Source organism: Amphiura filiformis, chromosome 7 (genome assembly GCF_039555335.1).
Source record: "Amphiura filiformis chromosome 7, Afil_fr2py, whole genome shotgun sequence".
Taxonomy (NCBI): domain Eukaryota; kingdom Metazoa; phylum Echinodermata; class Ophiuroidea; order Amphilepidida; family Amphiuridae; genus Amphiura; species Amphiura filiformis.
In genome coordinates, this window is record NC_092634.1 from 1,750,314 (window position 1) to 1,771,336 (window position 21,023).

Here is a 21,023-nt window from a genome sequence, read left to right on the forward strand (position 1 = left end):
GGATATAACTTTTGAACCCAAGCTAGTAAAGAAACCAACTAAACGTCTTCTTTTAGCCAAGATATCACTGATTAAAGTGCATATAATATTTGTGCCATAACTTTTTTAGTTTTTTCCTGAGAAGTCAAAATGCAACTGAATACATGAATACAAAAACCACCCAATCAATGTGTTACAAGACTCAAATCGTGGAATTGGGTGATTTTTTCATACATGCTATTTTTCACATGCTCAATGGACACAGAGGATGAATTTGAGTTGTTCTTTCATACATATGACAGGCCTATGTATAGCAACACTTTCCCATGCTTAACTCAATTTGGCCAAAGTATGGACTTGGGTGGCTTTTGTATTCATATATTCAATTGTACAAATTTTATTGTTACACGATGTAGATTGTATTACCATTAATACCATCTGGTAAAACTGCAACATCTCTCTTCTCAGCATTATTTCCACCATTATACATTCCTTATTGCAGAAGGACCCTTTAAATTGTCCTTCTCGGGGGGTTTCCTGAGATTGATATTTGCCAGTGTGCTTCTTTACGTTCTACGTTTTAAGTCACACAAAATAAATAGCGTAAAGTTTGACGAAAAGCAAACAAAATAATATAATAGTTGTATTAAATATTAAAGCTATTGACGTGCAGGGTTGCATTTGCCTCTTTCAGGGTCCTGGGCCAGGCAAACATTTAAAGCATCATATCCGAGTCCAAGTGTTACACCCACACGCTGCCCCATCCCTATAAACTACATTATACATATACGAGTGGATATTCGTAACATCCTATGACGTCATTCTGTCAATCATATGACGTCATCAGTGAAGGTTATCCCGATCGTAGACAAGATACCATCACAGCATCACCATCTGCTGAAGACGCTAGTCGAACTAGTGAAAACGTTCCAGGTGAGCGAAAAATAGTGTAGTGTTGAAGTTAAACTCTTTAATTACATTATACATGTTATATTTCTCATCCAAAATCAATGCCCCACTAAATCTGGGCCCCTGGATTTTGGGCCCAAGGTTCGGCCCATCTGACCTTGTGGTAAGTCCGGGCCTGACGTGTAAACCGCTCTGTGGAAAATCTGTGTCACTGTAAGTCCAGGGACATGACGGATGGAATGCACAGAAGTAAAGTATTACACTTGGCATGACAAACACACCAAGAACAGGACTCCAAGAGGTGTGTGCTTGAGGGGAGGGTGTGTCCTCGTTACACACGGATGAAATGTGCTGAAGTAAAGTAATACATGTACACTTGGCATGACAAACACACCAACAAACAGATGACTCCAAGAGGTGTGTGCTTGAGGGGAGGGTGTGTCCTCGTTACACACGGATGAAATGTGCTGAAGTAAAGTAATACCCATAAACTCCAAGATCTCTAGATTGAATTCAAATCACGTGTTTTGCCATTATTACCATTTGCAACGTGTCCCTTCTCAGCCTTATCCCCCACCATGTACATTCACCATTGTAATACCCATAAATTTCCAAGTTCTCTATATTGAATTCAATCACGTTTGTTGCCATTATTATCATCTGCAACAACATGTCCCTTGTCAGCCTTATTGCCCACCATTATGTACATTCACCATTGTAATACCCATACATTTCCAAGTTCTCTATATTCGGTTGTCAATTCAAATCACGTGTGTTGCCATTATTATCATCTGCAACATGTCCCTTGTCAGCCTTATCCCCCACCATTATGTACATTCACCATTGTAATACCCATACATTTCCAAGTTCTCTATATTCGGTTGTCAATTCAAATCACGTGTGTTGCCATTATTATCATCTGCAACATGTCCCTTGTCAGCCTTATCCCCCACCATTATGTACATTCACCATTGTAATACCCATACATTTCCAAGTTCTCTATATTCGGTTGTCAATTCAAATCACGTGTGTTGCCATTATTATCATCTGCAACATGTCCCTTGTCAGCCTTATCCCCCACCATTATGTACATTCACCATTGTAATACCCATACATTTCCAAGTTCTCTATATTCGGTTGTCAATTCAAATCACATGTGTTGCCATTATTATCATCTGCAACATGTCCCTTGTCAGCCTTATTGCCCACCATTATGTACATTCACCATTGTAATACCCATACATTTCCAAGTTCTCTATATTGAATTCAATCACGTATGTTGCCATTATTATCATCTGCAACATGTCCCTTGTCAGCCTTATTGCCCACCATTATGTACATTCACCATTGTAATACCCATAAATTTCCAAGTTCTCTATATTCGGTTGTCAATTCAAATCACGTGTGTTGCCATTATTATCATCTGCAACATGTCCCTTGTCAGCCTTATTGCCCACCATTATGTACATTCACCATTGTAATACCCATACATTTCCAAGTTCTCTATATTCGGTTGTCAATTCAAATCACATGTGTTGCCATTATTATCATCTGCAACATGTCCCTTGTCAGCCTTATTGCCCACCATTATGTACATTCACCATTGTAATACCCATACATTTCCAAGTTCTCTATATTCGGTTGTCAATTCAAATCACATGTGTTGCCATTATTATCATCTGCAACACGTCCCTTGTCAGCCTTATTGCCCACCATTATGTACATTCACCATTGTAATACCCATACATTTCCAAGTTCTCTATATTCGGTTGTCAATTCAAATCATGTGTGTTGCCATTATTATCATCTGTAACATGTCCCTTGTCAGCCTTATTGCCCACCATTATGTACATTCACCATTGTAATACCCATACATTTCCAAGTTCTCTATATTCGGTTGTCAATTCAAATCACGTGTGTTGCCATTATTATCATCTGCAACATGTCCCTTGTCAGCCTTATCCCCCACCATTATGTACATTCACCATTGTAATACCCATACATTTCCAAGTTCTCTATATTCGGTTGTCAATTCAAATCACATGTGTTGCCATTATTATCATCTGCAACACGTCCCTTGTCAGCCTTATCCCCCACCATTATGTACATTCACCATTGTAATACCCATAAATTTCCAAGTTCTCTATATTCGGTTGTCAATTCAAATCACATGTGTTGCCATTATTATCATCTGCAACATGTCCCTTGTCAGCCTTATTGCCCACCATTATGTACATTCACCATTGTAATACCCATAAATTTCCAAGTTCTCTATATTCGGTTGTCAATTCAAATCACATGTGTTGCCATTATTATCATCTGCAACATGTCCCTTGTCAGCATTATCCCCACCATTATGTACATTCACCATTGTAATACCCATAAATTTCCAAGTTCTCTATATTCGGTTGTCAATTCAAATCACGTGTGTTGCCATTATTATCATCTGCAACATGTCCCTTGTCAGCATTATCCCCACCATTATGTACATTCTCCATTGTAACCTCTGCAGAAGGACCCTTTAAATTATCCTTCTCGGGAGTTTCCTGAGATTGAGATTGATATTCGCCAGAGTGCTTCCTCACATTCCAAGCTTCAAGTTTCACGAAATAAATAGCGTAAAGTTTGACGAAAAACAAACAAAATAAAATCATAGTTGCATTAACTATCAAAGCCAATGACGTGTAACCCGCTTTGTAGTAAAGTTCTGTCACTGTAATGTTCGTTGTGGAGAAAGCTAAGAATACAAGAAATGAACAAAACGCGCAGAATGTAATGAACTTTGTTTCATTAAAGTTTTCTGGTAATTGTCTGGTAAGGAACGCTAGTATGGAGCATACTAGGATGACGACTAAGTTCCATGCGTGTATACCAATGGAGGCAGCAGGATTGCGTGAACAGCCAACTTGGAGGTGTGGTTCATTCTCGTATGGCATGTCATGAATTACCGTGGGCGGTGCTACAAACAACCAGATGATGGTCCAAAGTACCTGCAACATTTGGAAAAGATGTAAAATGGGTTAAGTTAATTTAATCCAGGCGCCATCCATCGAGAAAAGTATAGCATTATGGGCAGGCCCGTACGCAGGATTTTTTTTGGGGGGGGTGCTGACTTTTCCCCCAAAAACCCGTAAAAAACCAGATTTTTTTGCTCGCTACGCTCGCAAATTCTTACATTTTGGGACTTTTTGTATACTTTTGGGGAGGTGCGGTCGCACCCCCGCACCCCCTGCGTACGGGCATGATTATGGGAAAAGGAAACAAGGAAGGCCTGCCCTAATATAATGTCGACATCCTGAAACAAGACACCGGATTTGAAACAACTGACATGGCAGCAGCAATGCAAGATAGGAAGATATGGAGGGCCATCACAGTTCGAGGACACCACTCGACATAAGCAAGTAAGCAAGAGCAAATAAATTACCGATACAAGCATATACAAACAAGTATTATTGTAAGACCAATCTATTGTACTGGCATATTTATGGCTGTTTCGTATTAATCTAGCTTTCATCAAAAACACCATTATGCTTGTAGACGAGGTTTTACAGCATAAGGATATCAATAGGTAATCAGTGTACATGGTGTACTAATGATTTTTTTCTCCCTTTGAAGTAGGGTTAACATTACCGATTCGAGGCTATGAAGTTTCTCGAACACAAATAATCTACCTAAAGTGAGAAGGTAATAATATAATCATATCAAGTGCGAAGAAAGTCGCCTCATCAGTATGATCAAGACGGCAGAAATAATGGGCACCAGTGACTGAATAATAATGACTGGTCTTCAGTGGTTTTGAAAGAACAATCTACCTTTCTATTAACGCTTCTTGCTTGTCCATTGAAGCTCCTGGGTAGAAGTTGCCTGTTAATGTACTGACATGTTCACATTAGAACCGAGATAATAAGACAACAAAAGTGTCATCAACGTATCAACCACTTACCTTCATAGCTAGTCTGATACACTACTTATAGTGCCCAGGCGATAAAATTAGGGGGAGGGAAGGGGACAAAAATTGTTTTGGCAAGCCTCAAAGGTGAGCCAAGCATTTTTAGCAGATGCGGGGGGGCGATCATCATTTTTACGGAACATTTTTTATATTATGCGATAAAAGAGCATAGAAAATATTTAAATATGCACAACTTCATGACAGCTGCGCTCGCACCACATGATTAGACTATTTAGTGTTCTAAAAATCTGGCATATGTAAAGGAGTCCAATGATATTTTGGCACATTGAAAGGGGACGAATGTACTTGGTTATGTCCAGATGTGTGGTGCATGCGGTTTTTGGCAGTCAATTTTGAGAATTTGGTTTGTTCGCTGCCATCAATCAGATTCAATTGGCAAGGGCCAAGGTCACACTTACCGGTATAGTTGTGATTGACAAAGCCAGAATGACTTGGGATTTCGGACGAATAAACTTTGGCCTCTTCGCTGATTTCACACTGGCTTTGAAAATGCGGAACAGTCGGAACGTCTTCACTGCTAGAGGCACGTAGATAAGAGAAGTAGCTATCGGTTGGCCCAATCCACGCATGACACACACGCCACGTGATGGGTAGACACCAAATAACAGGGCAGTAAAGTAGGCAAGAAATATTCCTGGAAATCATCATTCAAATTAGATAAGAAGATTAATATTGTGTTTATGCATGTCTGATTTTCAACACCCGCTGATGTTCTAAATAATTATTAAGCAACGAACAAAATAAAAACAATGCTGTACCCATTTTCAGAAAATTGTTTGGAAATTTCAATGGTGTAACAAGTTTGCCATGATCAGATAATATGTAAAGGGTGCAACCGACCAGCCTAATTTAGTCTTTTGGGGATACAGTTAAATAATAGTCTCAATCTTAGATTGCGTGAGACCAAAACTATTAAAAAGATTATACGGTTGGATTTTGATTCTGCCTACCCTACATGTAGTGCCTTATTTGGTTGAAAGTGTACAACATTAAATCAGCGATTTCAGATCACGTCGCCAGGGAAAATTATGTGATAAACTGGGACGAATCCAAGATCCTTGGGCGGGAGCAAAATAAAAGAAATGCTGGAAGCTATGGAAATAAGAAGACGAGGTAGCAAGGTCATGAACAGAGAGGAGGGGACATATTTTCTAAGCCACGTTACTTTACGATCCGCTTTTAAAGATTGGAAAATAGATATAAGAAGTTAAGTACCGGAAACCAGTTTCCAGGGAAAGTGGATCACCACTTTGGGAAGGAATGTATCATCGACGTAACGTCGACAGCTATGAAACTTACCAACAAACATGATGTAAGAGAGCTCACGGCTTGAGGCTTTTATTAATGCATTCTCGTGGTTATAAGTGTAGAGACAAATGATCACAACGGTAACAACAAGTCCCACAACAGACGCGGCAATAATGGCGTAAGACCAACTGTTGTCGTTAGTTGTCAGCGGTAGACACTCGGTGGAATTTTTGTTAGGCCAAGCATAAAGTTTCATCTCCTCATCTATGCATGATTGACAATGCGTCCCATTATTGGTAACAACTTCATGTTTGTAACATCTAATACAAGTCCAGCAACAAGAATTATCGATGTCTACGTTTATCCGTTCTCCATGACCGCACGGTTCACTGCAGATTGATTTGGGTACTGCGTTCCCACTTTGTGGCGAGCGGTTAGTCTGAAGGTACCATGTGATATCCTCATGTATGATTGTCTCAAAGTTGGTTCCTTCTTCCCATTTGCCGACTTTGACAAATCTATACATGTTCTCATCGACATTTTTCTCTAGATACTTGATAGTGTATCTCCCTGCAACATCACCATTGCGCATGAAGCTTACACGACCATTTGGGCTCATGAAACTTGTTTTCAAAAGATAGTCGCGCAATACGATACCATCAGCTGACTTCATTTCATCACAAACGCCACTAATAGCGTTAGGGCAAAGATCTTTTCGCATGTTATCCAATGCAAAAGCGAACGCATAAACGCTATCCATGACTAGTGTTTCGTGGGTGGATACGTCGGTGTCCAGGATATCAAGGATACCAGGCTGGTCGCAATTATCCGTGCAATTTGTAAAGTATTGAAGGAACTCCAGAAGCCAAGGGTTGTTTGAGGTATTTGGAGTCAGGGAACGGAAATACTCGTTAAACTCGGGCGATATTTCAGACACAGGTAGCACGGTGAAAGATCCTGAAAGTATACAAGATGTGAAACGTTTCAATATGAAATATTACGAATTCCCATGTGGCAGTTGACACATAATGTTATACATTTGCTCTGAAAAAAACATTAAATATTTGAACATGCAACATTATACTATTTATAATATTTATGACAAAGTAGACCATCATCTGTTGGAAGTTTGTCCTGGCATCTTCAAAGAAGAAGTTGTAAAAATTAACAGAGGGTAGAAGTATCAGTTGTACTTCTACTGTCTTAAACGTATTATGAAGGTAATCTCGCCCTTTACCGTTTTCTGATAATTCATAGGCATTTCATGTTGCCTACGATATTCTTTTCTAAACGTCACTTGACACTTGTTGGAGCCCTCTATGTTTTAAATACGATAAAACCATCGAGAACGGTATAAAAATGATGGAGCTACCCATCCCAATCCTTATTCAAGATAATCAAAACAAATATTCATATATACTCATCTCCATCCAAGCACGAATCCTCGATCCCAACAAAAACCTCAAAATTATTCGCACATCCTATATACCCTCCTCACTCACCTAGAGCTGCTTCCTCGTTCCCAATCACTGCTTCCTCGTCATAATTTGCCCAGCTATCACTGCCAATCCAAATGAATCTCCTCTGCGCTTTCATCCTCGTCGCTGCTGAGAAGATATTCTGCGCCATCTCCAGGTGTATAAAGAGTACCACAACCGTAGCGCTGTACTCTTGTTGTATGTTTAGTAAGTCCTTGACCAGACTGTCGTAACGACCGCGTGAGTCAACAAGAGATACGGTTTCTGAAAGACCGACGCAGATGCCATTTTGTGCGGCTAGCGTAGTGAATACTTTCCTTCCATTTCGTCCGTATGTGTCAGCAGAACTTATAAATGATACGTACTTCCAATCAAAGTGTAAAAGTATATCAATAATTGCTCGGATTTGGTAACTATCAGGTCCAACTGTTCGTAGGAAGTATGGAAACCTTATGTCATCACTGAGCTCATCACTTGTGGATAAGTAAGAAATTTGTGGTATATGATAGATTCCGAGCAGAAGAGCTGCTTGGACGCTTGAAGAACTCCGCTGCGCACCAACAACACCAACTATAGGCAACTTTTGACGCGGTTCTGAACTGCTTGTACATCCATCCCCAGGGTTATCTGCAGATGGGATGAAATTCAAACATTCTCGTAGAGTTCTTGCGTCATAGGAGCACGTGTCATAGATCTCAAACCCAAGAGTAACATTTGGCAACAACGTGGTATTTTTGTTTATCTGTTGTACTGCGTAAACCATAGCTTCTAGTTTCTTCAAGGCGTCGCTTCGTAAAGTACCGCATTTTTCAGTCATTTCGTTATATGTATGGAGAGGTATGATGCCGCCTAAATTGATGTCTCCTGGCAGTGTGTAATTGATGCTTGTTGTTATGAAGGCATCGGTTGATGGTAGCAAAAAGTGGTATAAAAGCATTATTAACCATGGTAACCGTGCAGGGATGAAACCCGAAAATCTACACATGAATTGCATGGCCATAATTGTTTCCTCTCTCATTTTGTCTCGCAGTAATATTACATTTACATCATATACCACATATCAAATGTGTTAGGTATCGTCTCGTCTTCTTCTGTGTTAGGCGAGTTGTTTCAGATTCAAGGAAACGGTTGATGATGATTGCCTTATATAGCCTGTGAAAGAGAAAAAGGGATCATTATTAAACATTTCACATTCATTGAGAAAACCTGTATTTTCATACATGCAGGTTACCTTTTCAATTGAGGGGCTCATTGACTCGGCATTGAGCAGTAGTTCGATGGCGTGGAGTCAGAGCTTTGGCGTGGAGTGATCAAAATACCTTATCGTAAAGTAATATTAATTTCGCATAGCTATATAATCAAATTATTCGCACAGGAAGCATATATTTTATCAGTTGACTTGTAAATAAAATATTTTGTAGCGATATTAATTTTATTTATTTTCCTTTCCATCCCTGCTTACAACTCTGTGGCCATATCAAGTGTATATTTGTGACAGATGTTTGATTACCCACCAACATAAGCTATATAGTTCTGTTTGAGCATTAAAAAATTTCATCAGGCTATAATCCAGTTCATCAAGTTCTGACAGCATCGCGACTTGTTGCTGCATATTATGTATAATTTTTCAAATATTTCATTTACTTAATATATATAAATGACATATCTAAAGAATTATATATATGCGGCAACAAGTCGCGATGCTCTCAGAACTTGATGAACTGGAGAGAATGATTATGCAGACAGCACCTGAGCCTTAAATATACCTCCTTGCCTAAACCAACGGGCAAAGTGAGTTATCGTCAGCACAGTGCTCCTAGAGCACAATGCTCCTGGAGTGCAAACTTGAAGTTATATTGCTCCTGAAGCACAAAGTATTGTTGACACCACAGAGTGTATGAGTATTTTTGGATTTATAAATCCTTCAAAACTGCAGGATTTCTATCTTATGGTCGTTTATCGTAATTTTCATGCAGACTATGGGCAATTGGATATTATGATCTCTGAATGCAACGGACAAGGACACAAAACACATCAAGGATCAATAAATGATACAAGAGGATACCTTGAATATGAACAACAGGAAAGAAAACGAGCAAAGTACACCAACTTGATGTGGGAAAACAAGTAAAATACAGCCTAGACAATATGCAGGGGGCCTGGCGGGGGGCGAAAACCAGCAAATGTAGGCATAAGAAGTAGTTCGATAGCCTGCTTTACCTACTTCTTATGTCTACATGTGCTGGTTTTGCCTTTTTACTTGTTTCCCCACAGGTGTACCTTGCTCGTTTTCTTTCCTATGATCTCTGAATTTGCCTGCTGTTATTAGAAACAAATAATCGCCCTCAAAATGCTTAGTTTAATTCTGATTAATTTTATAATATGAAATTATCTAATTATTGATAGTGGTATGAAACTGACCAGAAGTGCGACAGAGTTTACTATAGCAAGCATGATAAGAGATGTGGGCCATTCAACTATAATTACATTACCATATCGAATATGATATGATATCAACTCATATTCTTGTTGATACAAACAGCTCTGCAAACAGCTGAACTTGTGGAGCACGTATAAAATAAACATTGTAGTATAGTAATTAGTTGTACATATATAGTAATTTTGCATACATGGCCTCACTTCGGCGAACTAGCCAGGGATATATTTACATGTATGCGCTTAATTGGTTATGGCATGGAAGAACGGCAAAGCCCGGGGAAGGGCTAATGATGTCATGCACACCTGATTTCTTCATTCCGTTCTGTCATCAATGACCAATAGAGACGCTTCGTGTTATAACCCTGTTGGCAAACGATGAAAATATATTTACGCCAGTACGCTTGTTGTAATGTTATGGTATGTGTTTGTTTGGCGAGTAGATATGCACGCTTGGGAACTAGTAATAGGACCAAACGTAGACATAATGCTCATGCCAGGCTAAAATTCGTGGAAAGGAAGAGATTTCTAGTGATCACTACGTCAGTTTAAAGACAAAGTGAACACTGATGGCGCTATTTATCTTAAATCGTGTTTTCATCTTTACAAGGTAAAGACACTGGTAGAGTGGTATTTAAACACCAGAAAAAGGGTAACAAATAGCAAGGAAATTTTCAAAAACCTTTTATCATGAAATTTAAGGAATAATTTATATTATTTGGTTAAATTAAATCTCAAATATTTGTAAATAGCGCCTTCAATTTGAACGCAAAGATACAGTTTATAAAAGAAATGACCACAAAAAAAAAAAAAAAAAAAAAAAAAAAGAAAAAAAGAAGAAAAAAAAAAAAAAAAAAAAAAAAAAGTTGAAAAAGAAACGGAAATCTACGTTAAAAACAGCTAAAAAAATTAAATATAAATTTTAAATATTTGTAAATAGCGCCCTCAATTTGAACACAAATATACAGTTTATAAAAAAGAAATGACAAAAAAAAAAAAGGAAAAAAAAGATGAATAAGTTGATAAAGAAACGGAAATCTACGTTAAATATAGCTTTAAAAATTACGTATTTACTAGTGTGATAGCTGTTGGTATTGTTCAGGTCTAGAATTGAACATTATTATAAAGTTTTGGTAGAAAATTTAATAAATGATCACAAATATATGCCTAGGCCTATAACCATGATACCATGCAAATAGGGCCTCATTGATTCTTTCAAAAGTTTACTATTGGATTTGAATGTTAAAAATAATATTCTGTAAATGATGATGCTCATATAGCGTAATTCAGTTTGATTTATTAAATACTGCGTATCTCTCTCGTTTAAAGAAGAGGTGAGAACTACACATGTAGCAGTTATTCGTTGGAGGTTGGAACTGGTATATGACTCTAAAACATCATAGCATCACTGACGGGTCAGTCCATGTCAAAACAGACTGAGTGTACACCCACCCTCTTGGATTATGCTCTCCTTTGGCTCAGGGGTACCTTTCATGGACCCCTAGGTGAGGTCACAAGAAAAAAAAAATCAAATTCAATTTCGTTTCCGAATGGCGGGCCATCTAAGTTTGGCGACCTTGACCAAAATTGGGAATTTAAGGTGTCCAAATGACAAAGCGCTCTCTTTGAGAGGCATTTTCTTCTTAATTAAATCAGTTGTGACCCTCTTTTTGAATGTGGTCACTCACTGGCTGTGTCTGAAATGCCTAATGCCAAAAAAGATTGATTTAGGAATTTCGTTGGGATTTCAGAGGGGGTCAAATTAATTATGTTCAGAATGGATTAACCATGTGCCAATGTCTATGAGCAATTCAAAAAAGAGAAATTTCTAGACCCCCTACAGAATTTTAGGCCCCCCTAAAGTGGTTCAGCCACAAATGGCGCTTAAAATCGGCAAATTTTGACACCTAATAACTTTAGGTGTACACCAGATATGAATTTCTAGTCTTTTGCATCTGAAAGAATGTAGTCTTATGTTACTAGGAACATAAGATTTGTTTTGTATTTTTGTGTTTTGATACTTTCAAAAGGTCGTTGACCTATGAACATTTTTCGTCATAGCGCCCTCCTGAAAGGTCTGACACATAACAAACTATACATTTTGGAATCCTCATGACCATACGAGTAATTTGATATATTACTTGACATAATTGGGAGCATTCTGAAAATTTGACCCCCATAACCTGTACTTTATGTGCATCGTTGCCAGGAAGTGCATTTTGATTATAAAAATCCATACAGAGGATTAGAAAGTAGTTTTTTCTTATTACTTGACTCAAGAGCAACTTGAAATATCAGGATAAATAATACAAATGGCTATAAAGTGATCAAAAATATAAAAAAATATCATACTAAAATTGGCATTTTGTACCGTATCCTGTATGCATGGTATGTTAGGCAAAAATGACTATTTTTGAAAGCGTCAACTTAATACTAAAACACAAAAAATACAAAACAAATCTTATGTTCCTAGTAACATTAAACTACATTCTTTCAGATGCAAAAGACTAGAAATTCATATCTGGTGTACACCTAAAGTTATTAGGGGTCAAAATTTGCAGACTTTAAGTGCCATTTGTGGCTGAACCACTTTAGGGGTGGCCTAAAATTCTGTAGGGGTCTAGAAATTTCTCTTTTTTTGAATTGCTCATAGACATTGGCATATGGTTAATCCATTCTGAACATAATTAGGACCTATAAGTGCACTGTGACATTATCATGGGTCCTTCAAAATCAAGATAATTTGATTGAACAGTACGAAGTGCTGATTTTGACCCCTCTGAAATCCCAACGAAATTCCGAAATCTATCTTTTTTGGCATTAGGTATTTCAGACACAGCCAGTGAGTGACCACATTCAAAAAGATGATCACAACTGATTCAATTAAGAAGAAAGTGCCCCTCAAAGAGAGCACTTTGTCATTTGGACCCTTAAATTCACAATTTTGGTCGAGGTCGCCAAACTTTGATTGCCCGCCATTCGCAAACGAAATGGAATTTGAATTTTTTCTTGTGACCTCACCTAGGGATCCATGAAAGGTACCCCTGAGCCAAAGGAGAGCAAAATCCAAGAGGGTGGGTGTACACTCAATCTGTTTCGACATGGACTGACCCTGACGTAAAATACAACGGTATCGCTATCATATTGATGTTCTTTGTCTGAGTGCTTATACCCGTCAGCCTAAGGGAGTGTTCAGAAATACTTTGGTGGGGTGGGCTGGTAAAAAGGGCGGGGGGACCAAAACAGTTTTGGCCCTTAAAAGAGGGGGGACCAAAAAGTGTTAGGTGGTAGGAAAGGGGGGCCAAAAAAGTTTTCCACTTTAAAACCCAAAGTTTTTGCGCGTTTCGCGCGCATTGAGACCCTCTATATCACTTTTAACATGGGCAAGTTTGGGTTTTCAGTGCTTTTGTTCGAAAAAATGATGGCATTTAGTGTACACATGTCTTTTAATTAATATAACATTAAAGATGATCAGCAACATGCAACATCTGGGTTGGTTGGTCTAAGAAATACTATCATTTATCATAGAATATTATATCTCTACAAAGTAGGCTACAAACATGATTATGTATCAATCTGATCAAAATACAACTAAATCAAGAAAATATTGCAAATAAATTGGATTTCTTTAAACGTAAACTACACACTTCAGTGTACTATTTCTCATTGCAAAATTATTTTGTACACAGGCGCAGGCTCATGGTTAGATTTACCATAGGGCAGCCTGGGTGGGCACAGGCCCAGGTGCCACGGTCTTAGGGCGTCAAAACTGATGCCTGTGTAGGCCTACATTTGCGTGATTTTGACCAAATTAATCTCATAGCTTTTTGCATAAATTAGTTAAATTTTAACAATATTTGACCATTCAAGGTTCAATATGGTCAACTGTTTTGCTGCTGTGCCTATGAACCTCCAAATAAATCCTCTGTTTCCGTATCACTGTAAAATCAGATAAACACCCTGATTTGGGACAAATCTAAATTAAGTATCATTTAATGAAAATTCCCTTGTGCTTGTATTTCATGCGCAATTGTCCCACCGGGAATGGTTCAAACATTTTCCTCCCTCACATATGTGACCCAGATACCACACCACTGGAAACAACACTATAAAGTATAATGTTTGTTATACGAAAATGGGGGGGGGGCAAAAAGTTTTGTCTGTCAAAGTAGGGGTTCAAAAAGTTTAGCGGTCCATCGAGGGGGGGTCAAAAAAGTTTTCGAGCAAACAATTTGAGGAAGACCAGCCCCCCCTACCAAAGTATTAATGAACACTCCCTAATAATCATACAAACAAGAAAAGAGGCTTAAGCATCATACACTGGAACATAAATCAGTGGCGTAGCGTCATAGGGCACGGGCCCCCAATCGATTGCAAAATTTAGAAAATCCCGTAGGAAAATTGCCAAAAACGGCTTGTGCCCCCCCCTCCCCCCTATCAGACCCGGCGCCCTCCCCCCATTCGGATGACTCACGCTACGCCACTGATATAAATATTCAAGCCTTGCAGACTACTACGAGATCAAATTAATTATGCTTAATCGTTATTCTTGATCAATACACAGGGAAAAGAATCGGTCATGTACTTTATGATGTATTTATTTTCACCATTATTAGTACTGATGTTTTTGTGTATGCCTATCATGTTATGTTATAAATATTCTGTAAAAATTATGTACAATATCATTGTATGAGGGCCTATTTGGAAAGCAGTGGTTGCCACTGAAGTAGTTTAAATTCCTCAATAAAGATTTCACAAATCAAAATCATCATTAACTATTATAGCTTATTTAAGATACTGATATCATCTTCAATTTTCCATTGTTTTTTTTTTACATCTGAGCCAATCCATGTCAACTCCAGGGATATGTGCACCACAGCACCTCTTCAATTTTGTTCTTTTTCTGCGTGGTGGTAGATATTGATGAGAAAGTAAAATCCTGAAAACTTGAGCTTCATACTCCATTTCGTTTTCCCGTGGCATCAATTTGAAAATTTAGGGGGGTCAGCGTAAAAAATGTGTCGCGACGCGAAAGACGATGTTTGGAGGTCCATAAATGTATAAAGGGAACCCCCTACAACTTTGAAAAGTATATGTATCCTGGGGTACTTTTTTGTGTAGAATTCAAATCTGGCATCAAAAAATGTAACTCCTTTACTTTAAAAGATATCGGGCCCTCAAAATGCAACTTCGTCCATCCAGGACCAACTTCGGGGGGTCAGAACTCCAAAAGTAAAAATAATTTTACTGTCCATTTTTTTTGCCAGCCATGGAGCCCTTTACTCTTTGCCCTTTACTCTTTCCCATATTGAGCCTATTAGAATACTTTTAGCTGAGATATTACCCATGCAAAACCCCAATTGTACATTTTTTGTACATTTTGACCCCCTGAAAACCAATGTCAGACCATCAACTTCATGTATGTTGAAAATATGTTCTTGGACAACATTTCTGAGAGATTGTGGCTTGGGGTCTTGATGACTTTGCTTTAAAAACATCAGTTAGGTTTGCTTACTCACATGTGAGTCATTCAAGCCACATCAACAAAATGGGTTGGTTGGTCAGTGGTCATCCCTTCAAATTTTGCTGAAAATCATTTACCTCTATGAGCATGATGAGCATAATGAACACAAGGAAAAAATGCTCTCTCGAGTCACGTCGTTGAATTAGTAGCGTTTGGGTTGGATTGCATTAGTATATATCCACATCTTCATCTTCATGATTCCATTGAGTAGGCCTAGGCTTTTGTCTGTCTTTGTCAGCATGTCTGTTAGTTTCTGCTTTACAGACTCTCTGTTTTCCTTATCTTTCAGATCTTTGAAGATACGCTTACCGAGGAATCGCATGGGTTGGTCGTGGATATGCAATCTCTTCTCCATCTATAGTCAACTTTGGATCGTATGCCACATATTGGGTTTTATGTCCCTCTTGCTTTTGTTTCTTATTTGGGACAACTCTTCATGGCATGGGATCGACATTTGCTTGGCTTTGCCTTCATTGATCGGCGAAGTCATTAACGACGTTGACCAGTTTCTGACAGTCTTCTGGGTTTCTTGCAGTTAGAGTATAGTTATCAGCATAAGCTTTGACTGAAGATTTGATGGATGAATCCTTCATGCAGTATCCCAGATGGCTGTGTTGACAAGAAGATCAAGGCAAATATTGAATACTGACAGGAATAGGATGCAAGATAGTGGGTATCCCTGGAATACTCCTATGCTGCAGTGTATCAATCTGTTGTCCATTCCTTAGTCTTTACATAGATGTAGCTTTCATCATAGTTAAAGATCATCTTCCTGATGTGGTCGGGAACATGGTGCCAGTGTAACGCAAACTGGATGAGGTTGTGTGGCACGGTACCATGTGCATTTTGTAGGTCAAGCCACGTTGTCACAATCGGTTTTCCATTCTTTTTGGCGTCTTGGAGTATTAGTATAATTAGTATTTCAAATCATCTGTGTCATTGACGAGAAAAGTACGCGCACATAAAAGCGGTATTCTCTGTTAATGTAACCCTAGATATTCAATTTGATACTCTGCGTTGTCAATTTCAAGTGTAATTGATATCATATTTGAATCCAGGCCATGCGCATCTTCACGGTAATATTATAGTCATTATGATCGTAGAGTATACGGTTCATGTCCATTCAAGAATGAGATAAGTGGGAAACCTTTTTGTCGCCGAACCACTTTTTTACGTTTAGAAAAACGAAAGTACAGAAAACACATGCAAAACTCAAACCATATAGGCTTATACTTGAAGAGAAATTACTCTCTAATATGTATAGGCCTATTTTAACGGAGTATCATTCCGTAGTGAAATTTCACTTCAAAGAGAATTGAACGCCCTGTTCACTCTTCTAAAATTGACTCTGGAGAGAGTGCATTTCACTCTAGAAAGAGTGAAATTCCATTTCTTTCCATGAATAATGCCTGTATCTTTATTAGAGTGAAATTTTATACATCAACATTGTAAAAATGTTGTCGAGACACTTTTTCGTAAACATTTTCGCAAAACATTTTAAAATATTTTTACATGTTTTGTTTTAATAACAATGTTGGAATGTTTTGCATCAAATTTTCAAAAATGTTTCTGTATGTATTAATTAAAACGTTATATAATCTTTATGCCTATAACCCGACATTTAAAAGTTTTCGGCAAAATGTTTGTGTTTGCTGGATGGGCTTCTTATGTTTTTGGTGAACCATATCAGCCTATAATAGTGTATGTTCCCAGCAAAAACACACGTTACATTATTCGCAAAAGGTTAGAAGAAACTGTCAGAAAACGTTTAAATGGTGGGTTATATAAAGGGTATAACGTTTTAATAACATTCACAAATAATTCCTGAAACGTACTGCAAAATATGCTAACATAATGTTATTTTTGTGTTGACGATATATTCGGCAAAAAATGTTTGCAAAAAAACCCAATAATAAATAAATAATAATAATAAACATTTTACAATAACATTTTGACAACATTCTAAAATGTGGTTTTTTTTGTAGTGTATTTTCTTACAAAACGTTTTAAAACGTTTTCATGACCTTCATAAAACCCTACATTATAAATGTTATTAAAAGTTTTTTACCAAAACCAAACCTAAAATATAACCCGTTTAAAATCTTTTAAATACGTTTTGTGTTTGCTAGTTACTTGCTTACTTGCTAACTTACTGACTAACCTTTAGGTCTGAAATGGACATATCTCGAAATGCCACGAAGGTATGTACCCTGAGTGGTGTCAAATGAAAGAATAAGATATAAGGAAAGTAAAGAATATAATAAAAATATTTCCACACCCGGGGGTGACACTCATCATAAGACCTGAGTCAATATTCATATGGGTCCTTTTAATGTCTCAAAATACTAAGAAGGTATGACCTCCAAAGTGGTATCAAATGAAAAAGAACAAATTTAGTAAAGAATACGGTATGCTATAGAAATAATTTTCCCACCTGGGGTACCGTAATATCCTTAAGCCATGGTTCAGCTATGGTCCGGTAACCGCTCTAGTTAAACTGATTAAACTAATATACGTCATGCACTTTTAAATTAAACAATGAATAAAATGACCTTTTGACGTGATCCGGCCAGGGACTCTCATGACACTGAACTTGATGAAGGAAAATAAACTTCTCAAAAGAGGAAGTGTGCATGGGTCTATACAACTCCAGATTCAAAAATAAATCTTGTTTTGTAAAACGAAGCGCTTAATCCTAAATCCTTTAGTTGTCTAACTGGCAATCAAGTCAAATGGTAATATTTGGGTAATCTTTGGAAATAAGGACCAAAAACGCGCGTTTACAACTGTTTTTTATTATACTGTGACAATTAAGCCCAGAGATTTGTACAAATAATTTTAGGTTGTGCATTCTTGACTAGCTCCGAGTCTTTTTGTGTAATTATAATTGCCCATATTTTAAATTGTAACTCAAATTGTAAATTAAAATTTGTCTTATATTGCCATTAAAATAAAAAACATGATAATATATATTTTTTAATCCAACTAGTGTATTTTTTTGGGGGGAGGATGTTTGAGATGTTAAAACATCTCAAGCAATTGTACACGGCGTGACCTGATTAGATTTTCACCGAAATTGCACGGCGTAATCTGATTAAATTCACGTAGTCGCACCAAGTTTCGATTCTTTTTTTCGATTTTTTTTTGGTAAACATGTATTACAAGGTATATTAAATCAAACTGCAGCCAAGGACTGCATGCATTAAAGCGTTCATTTTAATGTCATTCCGTGTGGAAATACGCTTTGGTCTGGTTGGAATTAAATTAGGATAAAGTTGACCGTGCATATATATTTAAGTAGACCCATTTGAAGGAAAAAAAAACAGATTTGGATTTTATAGAAACCCAACCTCAACAAACAAACTTGCACACAATTAATATGACTATATTTCACGTTAACTTGGTATGTGTGAGCAATATAAGCTAATATATAAAACTGGTCCAAACAATTCCATAAATCTTTAGGTATATACGGTATTTTTAGTACAAAAGAATATGAATTTTAATAATGCACTCAATCACTTTGCATAGCGACTGACAGCTATTCAAAAGCGGTCAAATTCAGGTGTCTTTGTTGTGTTTTGTGTGGCCTACTTGAACGTCAAAAGATGAACAATGTAAATATTAGTCATATTAACACAATTATTCTCATTCTTACATAGGCCTTCTTCAATTCAAATTCTAATATTAATCAGGAAGTATACCAAATTTTAATAAAATTAAATCGTACATTTTACAACTATCCCGATGGGATAGGTTTTTTTAAATATAAAATTCTTGGGTCAGTGTTTTGAAAACACAAGAGCAAGCACCGTCTAAATAAAAAAATAAATAAATAAATAAACAAACAAACAAATTTAAATAAACAAACAAATAAATAAATAAATAAATAAATAAAATAAATAAGAAAAATAAATAAGAAAAAAATAAATAAGTAAATAAATAAATAAATAAATAAATAAATAAATAAATAAATAAATAAATAAATAAATAAATAAATAAATAAATAAACGGCAAAAAAAAATGGATATTAAAAGATTTGTTCGGGTAATCGGGTTTGGCATGCCTGATTTACGCCTCTTTATGAATTTTATTTCTGTTTTGGTCCATTTGAACAGCCAAGGAGCAGTCATATGGGTTAATGCTCTGTCTCGAATCTAACTGACAGCGACAGTCATGCATAATAAATAGTGACAAAATCACCCCCCGAAACAACAACAAACAAACATGACAGACAAACAGAAAAACACATGGATTGAATTTTAAAACTTATACAATCATGACAGTAGCTAGGCTACTAGCCTAATTGGCCCAGTAAAATGAGTCGACTTCGACTGAACTTTATACTAGCCCCAGCCCCCAACCTCACCCTTCTAAGTGCAACGTATAACATACTTACACCCACCTTGCTCCTGGCTATAATGACATTTCACCTTAAATTCTGAATCAAAGAGGCTAACCTACTAGTAGTAGTAGGCTACTATGACAAAAATATGAAACACCGAGTTTTTGTGCAGTTCACCACACGTATATCTTTAGTGCAATATGAATATTAAATGATTTGACAACAATAACGGCGTTGTACAATAAAAATCATTGGAAATATAATACACAGCTCACAGTGTATTAAAAAGAGGGAAATTTCAAGTGTTGCAGGTTTTAATTTAATTTTAAAAACAATTATACATTAAAAGTGTGAATACTTACATGAAAAGCTCCGAAGTAAAAGCTTCGCTCACTGACATTGCAAAATCCTGTTGTCAGCCGTGCACAAACATGATTCCCATTTATTCAGCAGTAGAAGTACTACGGTATACATTGCAGAACAACAGGTATGAATTTTTCTCATTGTTATCGACGAAATGTGAAAGCAAGATGACCTTAAGATTTGCGAGGTCTTGTTAAATGAAGCAAATTGGACTACATGCCATGCAAGTATGTACGGTATATTACATAGCAAGGCTTTGCAGAACTTGTATTATTGTAGATCGAGAGAGCGAGACCTGATGCGTCGTCTGCTTGTATTCACAGCAGTTTTATAGTCAACAATATTCCTGCCGCTCTCGAGCGATCCACTTTCTACCAATGGACAGGCCCGTGTACTTTCATAGTGCAGAAGTAACGAGCCCTCTCAGTGGTCAATACTCAATTGCTCGAAATATGAACTTGAAGAACTTGGATAATAATTATTGAATACTGATAGTGGTGAGTTCTTTTGTACACGTGAGTTCTTCCCGGGAGTTCTTGTCACATATTGAAATTGCCTTAGGCCTATAGCTTGAAATTAAGGCGAATAATAAAATAGGGACGTTGCAATAAATAATAGGGCCTACATCTAAGCCTATAGCCGATGGCCTCAATTCTATACAGTGTTTCAATATTGAATGACCCAATTCCAACTGAAGCAAACCCCGGAAGCAAACCTGTGTACTCTCTAAATGTAAAAGAGTGAAATTTCCACTCTCTGATTAGAGTGAAC

At 37.2% G+C, this 21,023-nt stretch overlaps 2 protein-coding genes across 2 annotated transcripts; both read right to left on the reverse strand.

The window, feature by feature from the left end:
- Nucleotides 1-236: 236 nt before the first annotated feature.
- Nucleotides 237-6,297, reverse strand: LOC140156614 (metabotropic glutamate receptor 2-like). Its single transcript, XM_072179548.1, has 3 exons — nt 6,158-6,297; nt 5,257-5,492; nt 237-3,878 (listed from the first exon to the last, which is right to left on the reverse strand). The coding sequence occupies exons 1-3, from the start codon at nt 6,165-6,167 to the stop codon at nt 3,300-3,302; spliced, it is 825 nt and encodes a 274-aa protein (XP_072035649.1). The 5' UTR covers nt 6,168-6,297; the 3' UTR covers nt 237-3,299.
- LOC140156549 (metabotropic glutamate receptor 3-like) lies at nt 6,181-20,701 on the reverse strand. The gene is made up of 4 exons (XM_072179488.1): nt 20,252-20,701; nt 7,609-8,736; nt 6,296-7,063; nt 6,181-6,209 (listed from the first exon to the last, which is right to left on the reverse strand). Exons 2-4 carry the CDS (start codon nt 8,600-8,602, stop codon nt 6,181-6,183), a joined length of 1,791 nt encoding a protein of 596 aa, XP_072035589.1. The 5' UTR covers nt 8,603-8,736; nt 20,252-20,701.
- Nucleotides 20,702-21,023: the final 322 nt, after the last annotated feature.

What these genes read in the sequence shown, in the direction of transcription:
- LOC140156614 (XM_072179548.1), bottom strand. An exon ending in TGTCAATCACAACTATACCG is followed by an intron (nt 3,879 to 5,256) that starts GTAAGTGTGACC and finishes CAAATGTTGCAG; the next exon opens with GTACTTTGGACCATCATCTG.
- LOC140156549 (XM_072179488.1), bottom strand. Translation starts at nt 8,602, where the DNA reads ATGAGAGAGGAAACAATTATGGCCATGCAATTCATGTGTAGATTTTCG. An exon ending in GAACGAGGAAGCAGCTCTAG is followed by an intron (nt 7,064 to 7,608) that starts GTGAGTGAGGAG and finishes GTATACTTTCAG; the next exon opens with GATCTTTCACCGTGCTACCT. An exon ending in GCTGACAACTAACGACAACA is followed by an intron (nt 6,210 to 6,295) that starts GTTGGTCTTACG and finishes TATAACCACGAG; the next exon opens with AATGCATTAATAAAAGCCTC.